The 23,943-nt window shown below is 37.7% G+C and overlaps 1 protein-coding gene across 1 annotated transcript in view; it reads left to right on the forward strand.

Annotated features, from left to right (window-relative positions):
* LOC145988129 (cytochrome P450 4c3-like) overlaps positions 1 to 23,943 on the forward strand; it is a 69,924-nt gene that overhangs the window by 22,442 nt on the left and 23,539 nt on the right. The window contains exons 7-8 of the mRNA XM_083122960.1: positions 9,404 to 9,412; positions 13,190 to 13,299. Of these exons, the coding sequence (XP_082979086.1) occupies positions 9,404 to 9,412; positions 13,190 to 13,299 (119 nt within the window). The remainder of the gene's footprint in view (positions 1 to 9,403; positions 9,413 to 13,189; positions 13,300 to 23,943) is intronic.

Here is a 23,943-nt window from a genome sequence, read left to right on the forward strand (position 1 = left end):
TATTTTCAAATACTCTCAATTTATGTTCCTCTTTCAATGTAAGGGACCAAGTTTCACACCCATATAATACTACAGGCAAAATTACTGTTTTGTATATTTTAACTTTTAGTTTCTTAGATATTAAACGAGAAGACAAAAGTTTATGAAGAGAGAAGTAACATGCATTTCCTGAATTAAGCCTACTTTTTATTTCCTCTTTAATATAATTTTCATTTGTTAATATTACTCCTAAGTATTTGAATTTGGAAACTGTTTCAAAGGAGTTGTTATCAATAATTAGATTTTGATTATTACCTAACACTTGGTTTCGGCCTGTAAGCATATATTTAGTTTTCTCTTTGTTAACTTCAAAACCTTTCTCTTTAACAGTTTTGAAAAATATTTTAGCATTATTCTTAATCGTATTTATATCATCCCCAGTAAGTCTACATCATCTGCATATGCTAACAACTGAGTCACACCATTTAATTTTAGTCCTTCTTTACTTTCTTTTACCTTCCTTACAGCATATTCTAAGGCAAAATTAAAGAGCAATGGAGATAATGAATCTCCTTGTTTTAACCCATCATGAATTATAAATTTGTCAGACATATTATTACCCACACGAATTTTACTTTCTGTTTCACTGGTGCATATTTTTATCATACTAACAAGCTTCTTAGGTATTCCAAACTCTACTAATTTATTATATAATTTATCTCTTTTGACCGAATCATATGCTTTTTTGAAATCAATGAATAGCTGATGGACATTTTGATTATATTCCCACTTTTTTCAAGTGTCTGATGTGAAAAATTTGATCTGTAGTTGATCTGTTACGTTTAAATCCACATTGATAATCACCTATAATTTCATTAGCATATGGGGTTAGTCTTGTTAAAAGAATGTTAGACAATATATTGTATGTTGTTGAGAGTAGAGAAATTCCACGGTAATTATTGCAGTTCATTTTATCACCTTTTTTAAACACAGGAACAATTATGGATTCTTTCCACTGTTTGTGGGATTTCTTCTTTATTCCATATTATAGAAATTAATTTATGAATTTGACATATTAATGATTTTCCACCATATTTAATTAACTCAGCTGGTATTAAATCAATGCCAGGTGCTTTGTTATTCTTTAGCCTTTTAATAGCATCTTTAACTTCAGTCAAGTTAGGTTCTGGAACTAAAGGTTCTGCTGTGTGTACTTCATTTTCTTCTGATTTATCTCCTACATGGACATTTAAAAGGTCATTAAAGTAGTTCTTCCATCTATTTAAAATATCGCTTGGGTCAGCTAGAAAATCACCGTCTTTATCTTTTATCAAGTTTACTTTAGGTTGCCACCCCTTTCTAAATTCATTTACACCTTTATATAAATCTCTGATATTTTTATTTTTGCTGTTTGTTTCAATTTCGTTAATTTTGCTTTTCAAGTATTCTCTTATTTTACTTCTAAACGTGCGGTTAACTTCTCGCTTTATTCTATTATAATTGCTTAGATTTGTATCATCCGAGTTATTTAACCACCTAAGTCTAGCCTGATTTCTTATTTCTATTAGATTATGACATTCATTATCAAACCATGGCTTACTTTTTCTTGGTTTATGGTATCCTATACTTTCTTTAGCTGCTGATTCTATTGCATTACGTATGTGCTCCCAATTCTTATTTACGTCTGTTTCATTTATATTTTCATCATCATTTAAATCCTGCAATACATCAAATCTATTTGACAGTTTAATTTGGTAATCTTTCTTAATTCTTTCATCAGTAAACTTTCCTGTATCAAATTTTAGAACTTTTAGATTTTGTTGCTTATGATTTATCACTGAGAGTCTTTCTCTTAATTTAGCAATTACTAAATAATGGTCACTGGCACAGTCAGCACCTCTATGTGTACGAACGTCAATTATACTAGTATGCCTTTTCTTATCAATGAGAATATGATCTATCTGATTATGAGTTTTACCATCTGGAGAAGACCAGGTATATTTATGGATATCTTTATGTTTAAAAGTGGTACTTTTCACAATTAAATTCTTTGAGGTTGCAAAAGTAATCAATCTTATACCATTATCATTACTTAATTCATGAAGACTTTCTTTACCAATCGTGGGTTTAAATGTATCTTCTTGGCCAATCTGTGCATTACAGTCACCTAACAGAATTTTCATATCATACTGAGAAAATTTATCAAAGACCTGTTCTAACTCTGTATAAAAATCATCTTTAGTATTATCATCTTTATCTTCCGTTGGTGCATGTATGTTTATTAAAATAATTTTACACCACCTACCCTGTAAAACTGCATATGATATCCTATCATTAATAAATTCTACTGTTTTAAGAGCCGAGATAATTCTATTATTTACGAAAAAGCCTGTTCCAAAATTATGATTTTCCGTACCACCATAGAAAAAAGTATAATTTTTAGTTTTACAATTCCCTTCTCCTGTCCACCTAACTTCCTGGACAGCTACTACATCTAATTTATACTTCACTATCTCATTAATTGTACACTGAAATGCCCCAGGCCGGTAAAGGCTCAGAACATTCCAGGTGCCTAATTTAATATCCTTATTCCTAACGTAGATCTTATCATTAGTCCAGGGACCTCCCAAAGTAGTCCCCACCCGGAGATCCGAACGGGGGACTATTTTACCTCCGGAATATTTTACCTTGGGAACATCCATGGCCTTATATTTCTGTTTCTTGACATGTCTTTTTACAGTGCAGAGTTGTCAGCTCTACGCCTAACCCCCAATATGAATGGAGGAACTACTACACAAGACAAACACAAACACATTAGACAGCACAATTACTACACAAGACGAACACAAACACATTAGACAGCATAACTACTACGCAAGACAAACACAAACACATCACAACTACTACACAAAACACACACAAACACATCACAACTATAACACAATATAAACACACACACACACCACAACTACTACACAATATAAAAAAAAACAAAAACAAACAAACACACACACACACACACACATACACTCGTGGAAGTGAGCGATTTGCAATACCGGGACGGTGCCACTCGTGGAAATGAGCGATTTGCAACGTCGAAACGGCGACAAGATGCCACTCGTGGAACTGAAATTTGGCGCTCACGTATAGAAATTCCTAAATTATGTGGAATTAACAGATTAACCTGTATTGCAATGGTTTACATACAATGGCATATATTTTGGGAACAGGAAAAAATATATAATACAGCACAATACATAATATTCATATTTTTGTAAAAGAAATGAGTTACACTACTGCATTGCAAATGTTTTCACAAAACTTTTGAAAAGTTTCAGTCAACACTTGAAAACTGTGATCACTCCACGTGAACTCTATTGAAGCAAGGAATACACATGTGTGGTTTGCCTTCACACCCTTCACAAAGTAACAACCTTCTCCACTTTATTCCCTGCTGTTTTTCGGCCGGAAAGAATTCTAAAAATAAATAATTTACATAAGATAGAAGAATTCTGGTAAAATTGTTAAAGATGAATGAGCTGTGAATCAGTAATATTCAACATTCATAATAAGTAATAAATTAGATCAATATAAATACTGTGTTGTGTGATTTGTTTAAAACATGTTCATTCATTTCGCAGATATTTCTTTACCCCCCCCCCTTTTACAATTATTATAAGTTGATGAGAACCAAAGTAAGATCATATACAAATTAGGGAATAACAATTTTGAAGTACAGAGATTATAAAAGAAATTAAAACGTAAACATATTTATTGTGAGATTGGGGAAAAACAGCATGTTACTGTTGACTGAAAGTGTTTTGTTGATTCTATTCTGTTTTTTGCAAGAAAAATGTGCATGTTATGGCTTCAATGTTGTCATCAAAGCAGCATGCCATCATCTAATAAGGTGGCAAAATGATGAATGGTTACTAAAAAAAAAAGAACCCCCCCCTTTTCGAAAATACTGGGCACGCCACTGCGAATGTCTACTATTTCCACTTGTTAAGAGGAAAAACACATATTGAACAATATAATCATATTTAATATTTCTCATATTCAATATGCTGACCAAGGCAGAAAAAAATATTTTATTTTAAAACATAAACTAAACGTAACGTTTCAACCTTCTAGCAAGGTCTGGGTACAGAGTCTGATGAAGACCTTGCTATTAGGTCGAAACGTTACGTTTAGTTTATGTTTTAAAATAAAATAAATTTTTCTGCCTTGGTCAGCATATTGAGTTTTTCATATCACGGAAACAAGGCTTAATGGTGTTATAACTAACAAAGTGTACCAAATGGATATTTTCTAACATAGCTTGTAACTTAAAAAAAAAAAAAAAAAGAATTACAAAACCGTTAAATCTACTCCAAAGGTGGCCCATGGATCCCAAAGGTGGCTCGTAGCTTATAGTTGGCTTAGAAAATTATGTTTGTGCTCAAGAAAACATATTTATTCATGTTTATTCACGTTTCTACATCTTATTAGAGAACATTGTTGGTGTCAAACTTTTGATTGTTGACATGCATTGTATACAGTAACGACGAATAGCTGGCCTCCGTGGAGGACTGGTCTGCACAGTCCCTACAACGCCAGGGTTCCACAATAACTTACATAAAATGGCTGCTGGCAGCACGAGACAGTTGGCTTTCTGCATGGCGCACCCGGGGGGACTGGGTATCCGGTCACCGGGAGCTTCGGCGATGACCAAGCAAAATGTTTAAAATATTAGATTTTAAATATTTTAGAGAAGAGTTAAAAAAAATAATAATAAAAATAAGTCAGGATATTCGCATAATTATGTGAAATAAGTCAAGCCACAGCATGAAACAGCTCGAAATACGCAAGAGATTTGGTAAAGTTTAGCGCATCGAAATGAGGGCCCGGTACTACCCCTCGCACCGAACCCTCCCGCTAAGATTCCTATTGAAGGCGATGGTGTTGGACGGCTCAGCTCATCGCAGAATGGTGCGAATCTCTGTGGTCTCTGCCGGTGTCGAGAACAGCCGAACGCTTCCGAACAGGCAGACCGTACGACAAGGTCCAACAACCTCTACTTTCCCCCACTCTTGAAGGTCTGGTTCATAACAGACTTTTTTCAGCCCCCCTCCCCATGTTTACAGCCAGACGGCAAGGTTTCTCTGGAGTCATCAAGATTCTTCCGAGTGCCCAGTGGCATGCTCTAGTGAGAGGTTGGTGAGGGTCATAATTCCTACTTAGGCTCAATATAAAAATAACACCGTGAAAGGTAGAAAAAGGTGGCAAAATGATGAATGGTTACTAAAAAAAAGAACACGTACCCTCCCCTTTTCGAAAATCCTGGGCACGCCACTGCGAATGTCTACTATTTCCACTTGTTAAGAGGAAAAACACATATTGAACAATATAATCATCTTTAATATTTCTCATCGTGTGGGATATAATTATGTATTTTGTGGACGTAAGATCTGTAGTATGAGCTTTTACGTTGAATTGGCAATGACCTTGACGTTTATCGCAGTGAAATATTGCCCCCCCCCCCAAATGCGTTGAAAGATCGACCCTGACGTTCAGAAAATCTTGCGACGACTACGTGAAGATGTCACGCTTCGCCACTGTTAGGTATATTAATGTAGTGCCGTTTGTTAGCTGTGTTAAATACTAATACGATTTTCGTAATGTGGGCCACCTCGGGAACATGAGCTACCTTTGGCTCACCTACCTTAGCAAATAATTTGACTTCAAATTATTGTTTTCTAATTTATTTTATTTCAAGGTTACACCGGAAAATGTATCTTCTACATTTTCTTTCTGAGCTTTTGAATAATATTTTTCATGTTTCTCTATCGGACATTCGAAGACTTTTAACCCTGAATGTCATACGAAATGGCGTAGGCACTGTGCGAACCAGAATAAGCTAAATAAGAAATACGACGCTTTTTTTTTACCATAGACCGCTACAATCCGAAGCGAAACCTACAAGTAAATATAGAGCCTGCTACCGACTTTGATACAGTGTTGTTCTGTTCTACGAATAATAATCTTTCTGAAGACGTAAGTGAACTTATCTGCAGATTATTAATTCCAATAGTGTTGGAATGCATTTCTTCCTCAACGACAGAAATGTTTGAAATACGTAGATACTTAATTCACAAGTCCCTCTGTCGTAAGGTTCACCTGCTTAAAGCCTGGTTTACATTGGTCGACTAGACCGGAGAGTAGCTGGAGCGAGTAGAGCAAAGCGAGCTACTCTCCTCCTGTAAACAACTGGGGAGAGCATTGGAGCCAGTACTCGCTCCAGTAGTCAGGACAGTCGAGTGGCTATCCACGGAGGACAGCGACTCGATCGAGTTGCTTCCTCTCCCATCGATTTTTTCACTCGCGCGTAATCTCGACAGACCGCTCGATCAATGTAAACGCCTTCTGAGGAGAGTATGGAGTCTGTGCGGTGGTTGTGTGTTGTGATTTTCCATAGCCATTAATTGTAACTGTTTTTTTTTTTTTTTTTTTTTAATGAACCATCACTAGGAGGTGATCCAAGTGCGACAACATAAAGTTTGTAGAGGCCTAGGAGAAGTAAAATTGAAAATAAAGAATTTACGTTCTACGTACAACCAAGAACAATTGAAAATAGAAAAATCAAGGAAGTTAGTTTTCTTTCTAGACTTGTTCTTGTGCATTATTGTACTTATTTCTCGTAAAAAAAATGTGTGAACTGTTTCAGAGCTTTTCAAAAATCTCCAACGACGTCGACGTGTTCATATCTGTCAAAAGAGTACCGAACAGCTGCAGCCACTATCCCACTTCGCTAGAAAGTGCGTAAACAGCGACTCGCCACATAATGGTCGATTCGAGCAGACAAGCCAGTAACTCGTCCCAGTAACTCTCCCGCTTACCTGACCAATGTAAACCAGCCTTTAGACAGGGTTTCGGAGCGGAGCGGATCAACGCTCCGGAGCGAGGAGCGAGATTCTAAGAAATGATTCGCTCCGCTCCGCTCCGCTCCGGAGTGGAGTAGCGGGAATCGGAAAATTTCTCGCTCCGCTCCGGATCGAGGAGCGAAATTTTAGAAAATGGTTCACTCCGCTCCGGAGCGGAGTGCTAACTTGACACGCTCCGCTCCGTATCGGAGCAGAGGAAGTTGGAAAGTTTCTAGCTCCGCTCCGGAGCGAGGAGCGATATTCTAAGAGCTTGCCCATTCCGCTCCGGAGCGCTCCGAGGTTGGATAATACGAGTGTATACAGAAAACTAAACTAACGAAAACTAAGTTCCGAGTACATTAATAATTTTGTTTGTGGAATTTGTACAGCATTTGAACATCGCCCGTTATTATTGTTATAAAATTGATTATTACTAAAGCTAACGCCACGGAAACAGTCCAGCCAAGATCACGTCACTCACCTACACTGTTGCCAACAAGCAAGGAATAATCCTAACACAATACACCAGGGAAGGCACAATCAACCGCATACCTACAACGCGCAATGTGTCAACTGTGAAGCGTAGAAGAAGTGTGGCAAACCTGGAGGGCCAGGGTTGTGGAGGAGGCAAGGGGAAGCTTCGATCTTCACTGGACTGTTTTCGTGAAGAGAGCGATATTATTATTATTATTATTATTATTTTCATTATCACTTTTACTACTCTACTACTACATCTGGGGACAATATATTTCAATAGCAGGTGTGCCACCTGTGGTTTTATAAGTTGAGAGAATGGAACACTCTCTCATTTCCTGCCACCAGGGATCGCGACTGAAACTCATTTCGGTTCAACTTCTGGTTCGGGCTAAGCACTTCGGCATATTTGCCCGACATTACAGTCCACGCCGCGGGAGAAGTGAGTTATTCCGGAATATTGGTTCGAGTAACACTGGCGAAACTACTGCAGATAATCCATTCGACCTTCTGTTCTAAAGGCCAAGAGCGCGCTGAGGAAAGGCGAAGCAACTTGTACGGAGGAAGATAAAAGGCAGACAGGTGTTCATGTAAAACACTGGCTAATGCATGATTGCCATATCTAACTTTATTTTACCCTGGTTATGTATGATACTTTGAATGTAGTGAAAGGGGAAAGTTTAAAGTAATTGGAAATTCAGGTTGCTAATTTTAACTTTTCCATTTTTGAATGTATGAAGTTGAAAATCGGAATCATGCTTATTAATATTACCGTAAACACGGCCAATTAGGAAACGTTTTAATTTGAAATACAGAGTTGTCAGATCTAACTTTTTAAAATCCTGACACTAGAAAGTTTAAAACCGGCTTAACCAAAAATTTAAGTTGCCACATTTGGTTTCATTTTATGAAGGTATAAAGTCGAAAATCGGAATGCTGTTTGTATACAGCCGAACAGGGGAATTTAAATAGTATGAAATACAGGGTTGTCATATCGATTATTTTTCCCGATTTTAAAGGCAGGAAGTTAAAATAGGTATTTAATGGTTACATACGTATACTACTGCAAAAATTACAAAATAGGGAACTTATGAAAAACAGAAATGTCTGGTTGCCATACCTAACATTTCAAGTTTGTAAGCAGTAACCTGGAAATAGGCATGGTGGTTATAAGAAAATTGCAAAAATTTTGGAAAAACCACGAATGGAATGTTGCTACATTTAACATTCTGAGTCTAGAAAACCAGAAAACGTATACGCATAAAATTAATATTTTTTGTATTAAGTACGTTGTACACAGCAAACTGAAAGCAAGTTTTGAGTAATGAACAATGTGTAGTCAGCAGATAAGTCGAAACAAGATGTATAAACCTCAATAACCGTGATAAACACAAAATATAATATTATCTACTTGGATAGGGGCATGTCCTGAATTTTATGGTTTCATTTTGAAAAACAGGACTGCGAGCAATACGTGCCTTCCTCACTGATTGCGTTTGATTTGATTTTTGTTTCTTAGCTTTGAATTTTGGCTAATCGCGACGATGATAATGAGAGAATTGATAAATGTGTACTGAAAAAAAAAACAGCGCGCTGTGCTCCGATAACATAGTGGTAACAACGTCGCCTTGTAATGAAGGGGCACTGGAATTGATACCCGGTGGAGGGACATAGTGGCTCGAATCACACTCTAGGTAGGATTTAAACTGTAGGTCTATTCTCGATAGCGTATTGTTGAGTCTTAAATCCACCAAAAGTCCATAACAAAAGACATTGATTCAACATGTGTTGAATGTATAATTGCAATGTATATTGTGATAAATTAATCCTTAAGCAAATATAAATTTGTAATTATTTTTGAAATAAGAGACTTCACTTTCCTTTACATCTATTCACAAGAGCATAAAAATACAACTTGGAAATTCATTTCCAAATGAACAATCTCTTATTTATATATTTTACTCATGTGTGTGTGTGTGCGTTTTCTGAAATATGGCAACGTCCTAATAATGTATTCACTTCATAAGGGTCTATTACGTAACAGAAAGCATCATTGGGTACTCAATATCAGACGAAAAACGAATTCCATGGGAATATTTCTGCGAGTTCGTGGATGTGAGTTCAGCTCTCAACGACAAATGGTGTTGGTTTGAATGTCATTGGCGTTTTCTTTGTGTTTGTTTCTCTATCACAGTACATTTATTTTCCATAGTTTCGGTGTCCTATTTTTTTACCGACTTATCTAGGATTTGTTTAAAATTACGGATCATGCGCAATATACGATTAAAGGCAAGGCAAAGGTAATAGTCGGAAAAAGACAAATTGAAACTTATAGAATTTATAGAAACTTATACAATTATAGAAATAACTTGATCGAAATACTTGGTTTTCTTTTACATACATTTTTGTAATTCTTTTTGTGCACCTTTCCATTCCTACTTGAACAGGTAGACTATAAATAAAAACTCGGCATTATTTTCCTCAATTCATTATTACAGTATAGATCTTCCATGATTCTCGTGGCTTATAATGCATAGAATTAACAATTACGGATTTTTCTATGTTTTTCTTGTATATTGATTTAACAAATCCAGTCACCTTATAATTCCATTAACCGAGACTGGTTGGAATGATTTCTCCATTCGCATGGACGTCCGAAAGGGAGGGGCCACTCCACCCGGAAATGAAAGTCAATCAAGAAGTACATATTTCACGCATATAATTTCATTTCAGTCACAGTAATATATGTTAATTATTGCAAGGGCGTTGCAGGAACATGATAACTTCAAACTGAAGATTTTTTTAAAGGGGAGTAATACTATTTTGGGGAAATTCTGCCTCATTGTCATCGTCAATTGTAAAAATACCTTTCTTGTCCCTCCCTGGAAAAAATGCTGAAGACGTCCATGTATCAGCGGCGTTAAAAATTTCATTAAATGTCCATATATCACCGTTGACAAGCACACATAATATGCATGTAATGATACAAGAGAACACAGCTTTTAAAGGCTTCTTTTTATGACAGTGAAGAGAAGAACAACACGCGCAAGTAATAATTTTAAAAGAGAACAATCTAGCCAGAATTGGTGTAGCATAATTGTAATACAACTGGCAACACTGGATCTGTCTGGCAAAGGCGATGTCTCTACCATGTACGGATAAGTCGAACGCAACGTACAGCGCAGCGAAGGAAGTTCTCAACCCCGAAAGCACACACAAACAAGCTATGTACCAGTTTCACCCTCCTCCCCTCTTGAAACGGGCACAAGACCAATGCGCTAGCCAATTGCACTGAGTCACCTGCAAGGAACACGGAATACGGCACAAATAGAAGCTGTCTGTTATATGGGGTAGGTGGGTCGGACAAATCCGCAAACAGAAAAACTGATTGTTTGAAATGATTCGTAACCCATTCAAACTCTTAAATCTAAGAGTCACAATACAAAATAGTACATCTCAATACAGGAATACTATTTACGTAATTCATATTTCAACTGAATCAAATGAACAATTTACGTACTATAGCCCTCTCTCTCTCTCTCTCTCTCTCTCTCTCTCTCTCCCTCTCTCTCTCTTGAGCCAAACAGCATTCTTGTATTGTTTTATCAATGTCTAATGTGCATGATTGATTGATTGATTTAGTTCATTTTACTTCTCTTCTTTGTCGCTTTTGGCTAATCGCGAAGATGGGGATGATCGATGTTATGATTAAATTGATGAACGATACACACAAAGATTGTACACTCGCCTCACTTAGTACTCCGGCAGTTTGTTTCTTTATACAGGATATTTGCAGAAGATACAATTCATCATACAAGTGTATAAAACAAACTTATTACTAACTTCGTTGACCCTGTACAAGCCCATGCGAGGATTTGAACCACCCCATGATCCCTGACGTCGTAGGGTGCTGTGCTGTAGAGCGACCACAAACAAAAAAGAAAAAAAACTTCTGCCAAAGGTCCCCGCGCACCTCCCCCTTCACCCGTTCGACTAGGACCATAAAGAAGCATGATCCACACTGTCCCTCCCCTCCAAGCGGGGCGGGCGATCATACAGACAAACAACTAGAGTACGTGGAAACTATAACCACTCCGTCACGGAAGTCGGCTTTAATGTACTTCACATTCCCATTATTCATAGTTGCATTACAGCATTCGAGTAAAAAACTCCTAACCGGATCGGAGCGTGCTGTCAAAAGCACCACGCTCCGGAGCGGAGTGCTGTCATATAACGCTCCGCTCCGGATCGGAGCGTGCGACTCAAAGAGTCTAACCACTCCGCTCCGGAGCGGAGAGTGTCTCTCAAAAAGTCGAACCACTCCGCTCCGGATCGGAGTGCTGTCGTACCACGCTCCGCTCTGGAGCGAGGAGCGGAGTAGAACTGACGCTTCGAATTCGCTCCGGAGCGCTCCTTTAGTACGCTCCGCACTCCGCTCCGAAACCCTGCCTTTAGATGCGTTTTGGTAGAAGCAGACTGGTCCGACATCAGCGCCATGCGGTAGAAATGGTAACTTCTTGCAATAACATGAGAGCTAGTCGAGTGCCGTGGTTGGAAGGACTGCACTAATAAGCTTAACTTTCGTGTTAAAAGATGGCAGGGCAATAACTAACTGGAATATTAGGGGTAGAGTGGAAAAAAAGAAGGATGCTAGCAGATGCTATAAAAATATTTAATTCTAAAGAGAAAGAAAAAATGTAGTTTCAGGAGCGTGATATATTCGTTCATATTGATTTAATTTAACAATTGTTGTTTCAATCTCACAGGAATCAGTACTTTTATTACGTCACATGACATTTTAAGATTAAGAACATAATTGTTTTGTGTCCTCAATGTGTTATGTAAGGTGCGAAATATCGGGCACAGTGACCTTGAAAATCTGAATTTTACACATTCTACCCGTACTAGTGTATTTTACTTGCAATGACACGACAAGGAAAATGGGAGGGACGGGAATATTTCGTTGTCAGCTGTCGCGTGTCACTTCGGTTTGAGAGATGCCAAGCAACTTTTTATATAGTTACTACGCGTATTTGCAGGTTTTTAATAAAAATTAAATGAATTTTAAACGATCATCAGTAGAGGAAAGAACGGTCCGCTTGCAACTCGTACATGTAACATATTCTACGAGAAATATCTAAAAAAAAATAACAATAAATATAACTCAATTATATTTAGTAACTGAGTGAGAAGGAATTGCGCTTCCCTGGGTGGTAAACAGGAGAAATGAATGGATTTATTTGTATTAAGAAAACATTTTTGGTTAACCTTTCTGGTAATCGGAAACGAAAAAGTTTGTAGTCTTTTCTAAATTTGGTAATTCGCACTCAATTTTTCTTTCGAAGCTCTAAACATATAACACCATTAAGCCATGTTTCCATGATCATGAAAAACTAAATATGCTGACCAAGGCAGTAATTTATTTTATTAAAAACATAAACTAAACGTAACGTTTCAACCTTCTAGCAAGGTCTTCTTCAGACTCCTTGGAACTTGATACAGTGTCTGAAGAAGACCTTGCTAGAAGGTTGAAACGTTACGTTTAGTTTATGTTTTTAATAAAATAAATTACTGCCTTGGTCAGCATATTTAGTTTTTCTCTAAACATATGTGTGCACGATTACTGAAATAATTTGTTTATGGTGATCAAATCTTTGTTTGTCGCTTATTTATACAAATATTTGGTTACGAGAAACTATTTGTTGGTTGTTCCAAACAAACATTTTTTTTTATGTGCAAGTGTTAAGATTGGTTTCTTTGTTCGGGTTCTTAGGCACAACCTTTGTGTATACTGTCTTTAGTTCTCTGAATGGGACTTTGTCTTTTCCTCACAGGACATAAGAGACGCTTTGCTTTCCTAGATTTGTTACTAGAAGCTTCCAAAGATGGCGCAGTGTTGACAGATCTTGAGATTCGAGAGGAAGTAGACACATTCATGTTTGAGGTAAGTGTTGGCGCTAGAGATAATACATAAATGGAGCTTTTTTATGCACTTACTTGTTTATTGAGGTTATTTCAGACATAAAAGACACTGTGGCCACGATTTTCAATATTATTTTACATAGTTTACTTTTCAACACATTGATTCAGCTAATGGGGTATTTAATTTAATTGATTGAATTGTTGTTTTAAGTATACTTTAAGCAGTGATAGCCTAACCGGGACTGGGCTCACAGTTTAAATTGAGATCCGAATCTGTGGAACGTGACTTCATCGGGTATCGAAACTTGAATACACTAATGAGGTATTTAAGTGAAGACTGTAGGAGCTATAGACTTTAGCCTCCTCCAAAATGTCCTCAATCTATTAAGCGTGGATTATAATTATAATAATTATTCATAACTTTAACATAAAATGGTGAATTCGTAAATGCTAAAAGTTGAACAATATGAGCATCTGAATTACAGATTTTACCAAAACCATGAAATTTAGAAAGCGACTAGTGAAAAGTTACATGCAGTGGCGGCGATTACAGGGGGGCGTGGGTGGCAGTTGCCCTCTCCCACACTTTTTGCCACTTTTGCCCCTACACTATGCTAAACCTTATCTACTAAGGGAAAGTAATCTGTCCTGCCCCCTCCCCAGTTTTGGCACCTTGCCTCCCTTCTTCCCCAGTTTTGGAACCGAATCGCCGCCACTGGTTACATGGTTTGAAGATTAATATTAACATTAAATATTTCTAATAGTAATATTACTATTAGAAATATTTAATGTTAATATTAAATTAAATAAAGAAATGCTATTCGGCTTTGCTAAAAAGTGAATTACCCCAGCGCTTCAATTCATATATTGGTTTATTTTACTTCGCTTTTCAACTATTTTTAGCTAATCGAAAAGGTGAGTACGAATGATGATATGATGAAATTGATGAAGGGATATTCACAAAGAACACCCTTCTCAGAGCTGATTAGCCTATGTGTGCATAACGTGGACTTAAAACAACAAATCGAATTCGAATTCCGCGACGGAGGTCGGAGCAGCGCATTAAGTGGAAAATGTTAGCTGGGGGTGGGGGAGTGTTCGATCAAACTTGGGGTTAGCTGGCAGGATGCTCCTATGGTTTAACATGGTGGCAATGAGAAGACAACTGAGGGGAATGCTTTGTGGATAGTTTGCTGGCTACGCACATCTCTCACTTCGAGCACTGGATTCCCCTTCCACAAATATCATAAACACGTCACTGCACTGATCGAAGCGAGGGGAATGCAAGAGATTGTATCCCCGCCCCAGGTGCCAAAATTTTCGCAAAGCATCCCCCCCAGCTGTCTCATTGTCACCATGTTAAATCATAGGAGAATCCCCCAGCTAACCCCAATGTTCGATGTGAAACATACCCTCAGCCAGGCACGTATCCAGGAATTCCTTTCGGGGGAGTTGGTGGGCTGAACACCATTTTTTAAGGGGTATAGATAAAAACCTCACAATTGTATGTTTAAGGCCAGTGGTGGCAAGTGGGTTCCAAAACGGGGGGGGGGGGCGGGGGGTGTGCAAGTTTACTTCCTCTTGTTATACAAGGCTTAGCATTAAAAGGCCATGGTGTGATAGTGTGGAGGCAAAATAAAAATGGGGCGCAACTATCCCCTAAATCGTCCCCACTGTTTAAGGCTGTCATTTTTTTCTGTGTAAGGCAATCTGCCGTCTGTAATTGGAGGTTTACCTCTGTTGAGGCAGTAAATAAATAAATGTTAATCAGAACATGAAATCTACCACTTCCATGTATTAACATCGTGTGCCGGAACCATCTCAGTATGTGTGTTTGTCTATTACTTCTCATCAGGCATCAAAACATCTATGTACCAGAAGTGTTTTTACGAGGCTGTTACACGGGATGGATAATCTACTCGACAACGTGAGATTCAAACTGTGGGCTGCGAACCGGACGCAGACAGTTCTCGAATATTTCTCTCTGATTCGAGCCTAAACACCACTAATGTGTTTTATCCACCCATGTTTGCAGCTCGCATAAAAACCCACCAAATTGTTCATATTCAGGCCTAAGCACTCGCAAGTGTTTAAAATTGTCTGTCACAGCTTCCGCAGTCTTGTCATATATCGGCACGAAACAAAGGAACTCTTCTAGATCGCGAGACAATTGCGATAGTTGCGCCCCATTTTTACCTTAGCAAATAATTTGACTTCAAATTATTGTTTTCTAATTTATTTTATTTCAAGGTTACACCGGAAAATGTATCTTCTACATTTTCTTTCTGAGCTTTTGAATAATATTTTTCATGTTTCTCTATCGGACATTCGAAGACTTTTAACCCTTCCGTTCACAACACATCTAATGTTTCGTCTCCCAATATGATCAAATGCTTACTCATTTATCTCCAGTGACGTGCCCAAGGGAGGGTTGGTTGGGTCCTAGCCCCATTTGACCTAGTATTCCTTTAAAAAAAAAAAGAACGTCAAAGACAGGAAAAGGTGGCAAAATGAGGACTGACCACCAAAAATAGTATGCTTAATCCCTCTCCTTTCCGAGAACCTGGACACGCCACTCTTTATCTCGGACACATTTTTTAAAATCAACTCACCAGAAGTTTTTATCATTTCGTATTGGAGACTTAAGTAAGATGCGTTCTTCCTTCAGGTTTGGATATTATCCTTTAGGGTGCTGTCGCCTACCTTCGCACCCAACCTTAACAAAGCCCTATTTTTCAATCCTTCTGACTTGGATCTTCAAGACTTAGAAAGATTTCAGACCGAAGGGACACGCGATACATGTCGTTTGGAATGACCCAATCAACAGCAACGTTTCACACCGTAGAGACACAAAAGCCGCACAAACGTACGTTCGACTTGTGAATTCCTCGGGGGACACCGTGTGAAATCTCCCTTAGTAGGCCACCGTCATCGTCACCTCGAAGTGGTAGCTCTTGTTGACCACAGAAGAAAAATGTCTCCTCAACCGGTGGGAATGCCCCTCAGTTTTCTTCTTTATGCTTTATTTTCTGTGCTTGTTCAATATACAGGCAACAACTTACGATTTGACATACACAGAACATGTACTATGTAAACATTTTAACGAAAAATCATTCGAGGTCGAGAGTGGCTCCGTAGTTCAGTTGGTAGAGCCCTGATTCAGGCCCTGGTAGAGCCTGCAATTTTCGCTAAAATGTCTACATATGCAACATCTTCTTGCTTTCTCTTCTCGACATTCATAAAATTTTCGGCTGTCTCTTTATGGTAGTTAAGTGTTTGAGTGTGTGTCCAATCCAGTAGGCTTAAACAAAAGTATTTTTGTATGCCATGAAATTCTCGGACTGCATTCACAAAATTTGGTCCTGGCACAATTGTGAAGCTTATTTCTTTTTTAATAAACCGCTCCAATACCCGGTAGGTACTGCTGAAATATTAACTTTGGAGAGAGAGACCTTGGATCTTTCGGAGCTCGACCGGAACTAGCACTACAGTGAGGCTCCGGAAGTTCCGCTTTCGTCAATGTTTTCAGCTTTTGACCCGAACTGGAACTAGTAATAGACTTCGTTACTTTACGATATTTAGTCCTTTTTCATTTTCGAATCACTAGATCTTATAAAGCAACCAATGGACAATGACTGATCACAAATCGACTGTATGAATTGTCACACTTACCTCTGAAGTCTCATTAACCGATTCTGTTGTACAGATCAAACGCGAGATTGAAGCCGCGTATTTATATCCTCATTATATTCTAGAACGCTCCGCAGATAAAACGATTCGTAAATATTGTCAGTAGTTGGACTTCTTCTCTTACTCAAGAACGTCCCCTCTCGCGCCTTCCACAGATTAAAAATTTCAACGAATCGCCCTATGTGTGGAAGGAGGCTGGTTAGCCTGACTCATCTACTGCACTCGCGTGCTGCTTCGGTATATAGCTACCTATACAAACAACACAATAATTACGCAATAAGTGGGTGTCATTTTTTACACATGATTCTTTAATGATTGTGTAAGCATAGTACTTTAAGCTTTTTAAAGTGTTATAATTATAGGCATTTCATTTTATTACGAAAATAACTTTACAGAAATTGCGAATACCCAATAAATAAAAATAAGAGAATAAAAAACCTAAACTTATGTTTTACCTGGTTGTAACTAAAAATAGGTATTTAATAAGTAACTTATTAATATTATGATTTAATCAACTGTGTCGTGTTTACATTGGTTAAAGAACTAAATAATAAAATTAATAATAATTTGAGTTTATCTTTTGTACCTTATTTTGTTGTGCTAAACTACGTATAGGCTATTATTGTACAAAGAAGGAAAATAAATAGAAATGCATTTCTTTCACAAGTTCACAAAATTTACTTTTTCAATGTTAACGGATTTTCATCATTGTTAAAACCAAGTAAAAACCAAGAAAACTATGACAAAATGGTAAGCTTTCTTCTATTGATGTGCTGAACCACTTGATCAGTTCTGGACTTGGAGTAATGTTCAATAGAATGTTACACATGATCGAGACAATTATTTTTGCAATTTGTAAATTTTCTCTGCCACAAGGTCTCTTTTCTTTTAAAGTATCACTTATATCTAAGTCCAAATTGAGACCATCTAAGCTAAGTTGTTCTAAAACATATTTTTGATTACAAGTTTCTAAAAATGTGGGCTCATTCTTAGGTTGTAAAAGTGTCCGAGCAATACCAATGACGTGTCTCCTTACATCAATAGTAAAGTCTGAAGGTACAGAAAGTCCTCCCCTATTCAATTCCTATTCAGTGCGGCTAACTGCATACAAAACAGGAGCTTTTTACTCAGGCATCCAGTTATACAATATGTTACCAAAAAGTTACAAAAATTTTGAAAGAACTACAATCTTTAAAAGTAAAGTGAAAAAATTGTTATTGGAATACACATTATATTCAGTTCAAGAATTTCAGGAATTATTTTAGATTGTACACACTATATAATATGTACTTTTACAGCACTAGTTCACTTCAAGAAATAATTTGTCATTGTTTTACTATTATATTATGTTATATTATTATAAAAACAATTCTGCCAAATTGATGTATAGATATACTATATATATTATGTGTGATGTCAACATGTGTTTTGTAATATACATGCAACAATGTCCCACAGGGGTACTTTCGGTTTGAAAATTGCTCAATAAACTCAATAAACAGTCAATACACTCAAAATAACTATCGTTAGGCTGGTTTACATTTATCAGTAAATTAGAACAATTACTACAGTTCAAGCTTGCATTTAGCTTGAAACTTACATAAACTTACATAGCCACATAAAAACAAAAATTCTGACTTATCGTACTTAATGTTGTGAATGTATGGTTCTAATAGTACATCGTATAAACAGTCATCTACAGATTGCAATGGTACCGACTTACTGTTAGGCCTACCATACTCACTGGCATTTTCTTCACTCACGAGGCCATCTTTTGAAAACTCTACCTCGCCATACCTGGCGGAGTGAAAACCTAGTACACTTTTAATCCTATTTTTTTCAGCTTCAAGAACTTATATAACAGAAATGTTATAGTTTCCATCTGTGAATTGCCTGTATTGGCCAAATCTCGACTCTAAATTGCCTGTTTGAAATTTCCCAGTCAAAATAAACTGAGCTTTGACAAGAGGTAAAGAATAGATGATTAGCTCTCTTAAATCGTATGTTGCTTGAAAAATCGCGGAATAAGTGTCATCGGTCAAAGAACCGCCCAAAGAATTTCCTTGATTAAAGTTTTACATTTTTTTAACCACAGCAAAAAGTATTTCATAAACACTAAACGCTTATCATTGACAGAATCAAATGGTTTCTGCTGTGGATTGCGCTTAACAATATTAGTAAATTTACGTTTAACATTAACAATACTCCACCAAGTCAAAACTACCTTAGCAAACATTGCTGTTTCACAAAAGACATACTTTTGTAGTCTCATGCAAAATGTTCACAACATGAGATACTTTTTGTCTCTCCAATGAATTCGGATATAAAGTTTTGAAATTAAGTTTTAGAGCGGACTTAATTAACTGGTCTGACTCCATTTTGTACAATTGTCTTAAATCATTAAAATATGCACATTCTAGTGTTACATTGTCAAACATATCTTCTATGTTTGTATTACAAATAAGGTCATTTACAATATTTACATCATCATTTCGAGTGTAAGTATCCAAATGATCCCAGACAGGAATGAGGAAAGACTGTGACTTTACATTCAACCAATTGTTTCGTATGTTCTTAAAATTATGAACACTGTCATAGAACACAAATGTTTTAAAAGGATTTCCGCTAATATTAAAGTAAAATTTACTTTCAGATCCTATTGTTAGAATATTAAACAATACCCTATTTACACAATAATTGTCACAAATAACAGAAATAACTCTAAGATTACATTCTTGAAGAAGTGTCATAACAGTCTTTGTACTTTCTGCTACAGAGCATTCCCTGACATTCGCTACGAGACTCGGCGGCAAGCGGCCCGGTATCAGCGCTTATCTTTCCCGGTGAACGGGTCAGCGACAGTGGGTAGAGTCGGCTATTCAAATTACAGTTTTCATATTGTGTACTAACCTTGGCTACAGAAGGTGTTGAAAATGATGTCCCTCTGCTGCAACACATTCCTGGCATCTCCGAAGGAAATTGGCATTTACACGTGCAAGTTCGTCTACTGTATTTCTCGTACAGTCACGGACACTGCTGGCTTGTAATGAATACATCGACTTTCAATGGAATCGTTACAAGCCAGCAGTGTCCGTTACTGTACAATACTCTCTTTTAACTCACGGATGGTGTGCGGATATTTGTATATTTTATTTTTTAGATTTCCCATTTTTCTTTCGAGGTTTAATATAGTGGTCCTATGTGGAACGGGAACACCAGCAAATTTCGTCGCACTTCTCCACGATTCCTCTTTCCGAAGTAACACTCGACAAGATAAATCCTTTGTTGTAACGTAAACTTTTGTGGTGCCATATTAAGCCACAATCTTCAACACACGGACACGGCACAACACAACACAACGTCCGCGGGAGGATTATACTGGCGTCACTCTGCAACGTCAACAGAAAGGGAAAGAAAGCGAAGGCGGGGAGAGCGAAAAAAACAGACTGTAGCGTGCGACTGTCGCGGACCCGTTCACCGGGAGAGACAAGCTCTGATGCCGGCCGCTTGCCGCCAAGTCTCGTAGCGTATGTCAGGGAATGCTCTGTAGTTCCGTACCATTTACTTGTTTTGTAGGAACAAGCTTTACAACTTCTTTAAAATTACCAAAAGCAGAACTTAAAAGAAAAGCTACCACAGTTTTTACTAATTACTCTGTATCATTAGAAACTACACTACAGAGACTGCCATTTTTGTAGTCTAAAGCTTCTTTTACATGAATTCCATCTATTTGTAAGTTGACTACTCTTTGCAAACCAGATACGTCTTTAGTCACATGTGAAATAAAGTTTGTTCTCAACATCAGTTTTAGGTGATACAGAAAAATCTACTGACAGTTTTTGAAGAAGTCTAGGATGAGGTAAAGTGAGAATACTATTGAGCCTTATTGTATTATAACTTTTTACAGAAGACATATAAATCAAAAATGCATTCAAAATGGTAGAAACATTGTATTTTGGCTTTTTTTTTAAAAAAATCAAAGAAAACTGGTATTTGATAAAACCTAACTTTTCCAAAATTCGTTCAGAAGTTTCATCCTCCGCATTTTCTAGTTCTGTTTTAAGATATTCTAAAAATGAGTCAATTTGACTGATTCATCTGATTTAAAAAAATTGTCACAAAGATCTAAACTAGCTGTTAATTGCTTCCATTCTGAAAGAGAAAAGTTTTTAAAAATTTGTGATCCCTCACGGCAGATGGATGAATTCGGTATGATACCGCCATTTGTATGAACTTCTACACCCAAATTACGATTTATTTTTACACGAGCAATATAGCTCTTTTCAGTTCTTACGGCGGGCGCTCTAGAAGTTGGCAGGGGAAGTGGGGAGCGGGGAAGCGACCAATCCAGCACGATAAGAAACGTAGCGGCCAGTAGAACGAGTTTCACGTAGTACCTTTTCCGGCCGCGTCGTGTCTCTCGGCGCCACTGCTGTTGTCTGGTTGGTCTGTTAGGTGAGTTAGTAATATCCAACTTGTAAACAATACAACATGTGTTACTGGTAAAAACAGACCACTCGTGTTATCTGACAGCTTGGAGCGTACATTTTCACTTATAGCTCTTTTCAGTTCTTACGGCGGTCGCTCTAGAAGCTGGCAGGGAAAGTGGGGAGCGGGGATTACGCAACAGGCCAACCAGACAACATCAGTGGCGCCGAGAGACACGAGGCGGCCGGCAAAAGTACTACGTGAAACTCGTTCTACTGCCTGCTACGTTTCTTATCGTGCTGGATTGGTCGCTTCGCCGCTCCCCATTTCCTCTGCCAGCTTCTAGAGCGCCCGCCGTAAGAACTGAAAAGAGCTATAGTAACACAAAATACTTCACTTTGTTATTCTCTTCTATACACTTCTGAAACTCCTCCATTTTCCGCTTTCTGCCGCTTTTCTACATCTTGTTTTCTTTCTTCGGGAGTTTTCCTTTTTTTACTAGAAGGCTTACTTAAATAATCAGGCAGGTTAGGAAAAATGCAGGGAACAGCATCTTCTGATAAAACAGCTTTGCTTCTCACAAATTATTTTTCCTTGCTCTCTCTGTATTTGAATTTTTTGACTAAACTGACGTATTCGGGGTTAAAATCTTTTGCATACACAAATGAATTGTTTGTAGGTGTCCAACTAGCTCTAGAAATGGCGCGAATCCACGCATTTCTGAGGTCTTCTTTTGTAGGAATCTTAAAACACGGCACATATCCCTATGTTTGAATTTAAGAGTCGTGGTTACTCCTGCAACCAGAAACAACACACTTCTTAGGCATGCCGACATAACTTCCAACTGAACAGTCACAAATTAAACGCCATGAGTACAAAAACAAGCGAGCGAACACTATTTCCCTATGCATTGAAATGGCGCTAGAGGCTTGCGACCAGCCTCCTCGCGACGTTGCCAATTCTCATTCGCCGCGGCCTTGTTCTAGAGGTGGCTGTGGTGGTAGAGGAGAGGGGAAGAATTACTGGAGGGAGACAGTCACATTTTATGCACCCCTAAATGCCATACAAAATGGCGTAGGAACCGAGCGAACCTGAGTAATCGAAATAAAAAATTATGTTAATCCTTACTTATAAGGTTAAGTTCCGTGTCAAAAGATGGTAGCACAATAACAGACTGGCATATTGGGGGCAGCATAAAAGGATAAAAGGATTATTGTGCAGTATTAAAATGTATTAATGTATTAATACAAAGTTATTTCATTCTAAAAGAAATAATGAAAATACAGTTTGAGGAATATTATACGTTTGCCCATCTTGATTCAATTTTGTTGTTGCAATTTCATAGGAATCGGTACTTTTATTATGTGATAGATATTACATTTTAATATTTAGAAATATATTTTCCCTTTAGTGCACCCAATGTTCTATGTAAGGTACGAAATACCGGATACAGTGACCTTGAATTTTTAGAAATTTTATCCGTAGTGGTGTACTTTACTTGTAATATCCAGGGATTGCGAATGAAACTGAACCGAAATAAAAATAAAAAAAATAATTAAAAAAAACAACTGATTATGACGTACTTTCAGTTTTCCTGGACCTGAACTAAAACTGCAGAAGCAAGTTTATGTCTCGCGGAAGTGAGCGGAGTTTTAGTTTAATTTAGGATCGGACTGGAATTGGGCTTCTACCTAATTTCAGTTTCGGTACCCCGAACTGGTTTACTGCCGAGGCACTATTAATAGTTCACTGAACTGAAATTTTGAGAGGAAGATTCAGTTCGGGAGTACAGAAATGTTTAGGTTCAGGTTATAGTTTGAGTCTTCGTGTAATTAAACACAGCACATTTAGTTCGGTTTTGATCGGTGTGGAATGGGATATGAACCACTTCAAGAAATCAGTTTTCCTGCATGATGAGGCTGTCCATTTACCTACCTCCCCCATCGCCCTCTTTTGTGTCGTGATCTGTTGCTTGTAGGTTGTTGACGTCAGTGCTCTCGGCTAGCGGATTGGTGTTGTGCTCCTTGCAAGAGGGAAGGTAGAGGAAACTGCAGTGTAAAGTCTGGCAATCGCAAGCAAGGTTCCCTGCTTGGCATGTGCGTTACACCACGTCGGGATCTCTCGTTCGCACATGACAGGGAGATTGTCGTCGCCTTTTCAATAAGATCGAGTGTTGCCAATTCTATTAGAATTATGGTATACCAAGTCTGGATAGGGTGTTCGGTTTTAAACTGTTGCTGTTCTTTTCTTTCTGTCATAACAAGAAGCATTTTTAAAAGATATGTTCTCTTATGTTGGATATCCGTATCGTGTGTGCCTGTGATGGATGGAGAAATCGTTTTGAGCCATTCCCGGATAATGTTAATTACAAGCTGTCTGGAATTATAGCAAACAATACACAAGAACAAGAAATCCAATTACTTGAAACTCTCCCCTTTAGCTATATTCAAAGTAGCACATATCCAGCATATTGATTTTTAAGTTTCTCTCTTGAAAATGAAAGAAAGAAAGCTACATATGGGTAACCATGGCACCAGATAGTGTTTGG

The sequence above is a fragment of the Lepisma saccharinum genome, chromosome 5, assembly GCF_977018435.1.
Source record: "Lepisma saccharinum chromosome 5, izLepSacc3.1, whole genome shotgun sequence".
In the NCBI taxonomy this organism is placed as follows: Eukaryota; Metazoa; Arthropoda; class Insecta; order Zygentoma; family Lepismatidae; genus Lepisma; species Lepisma saccharinum.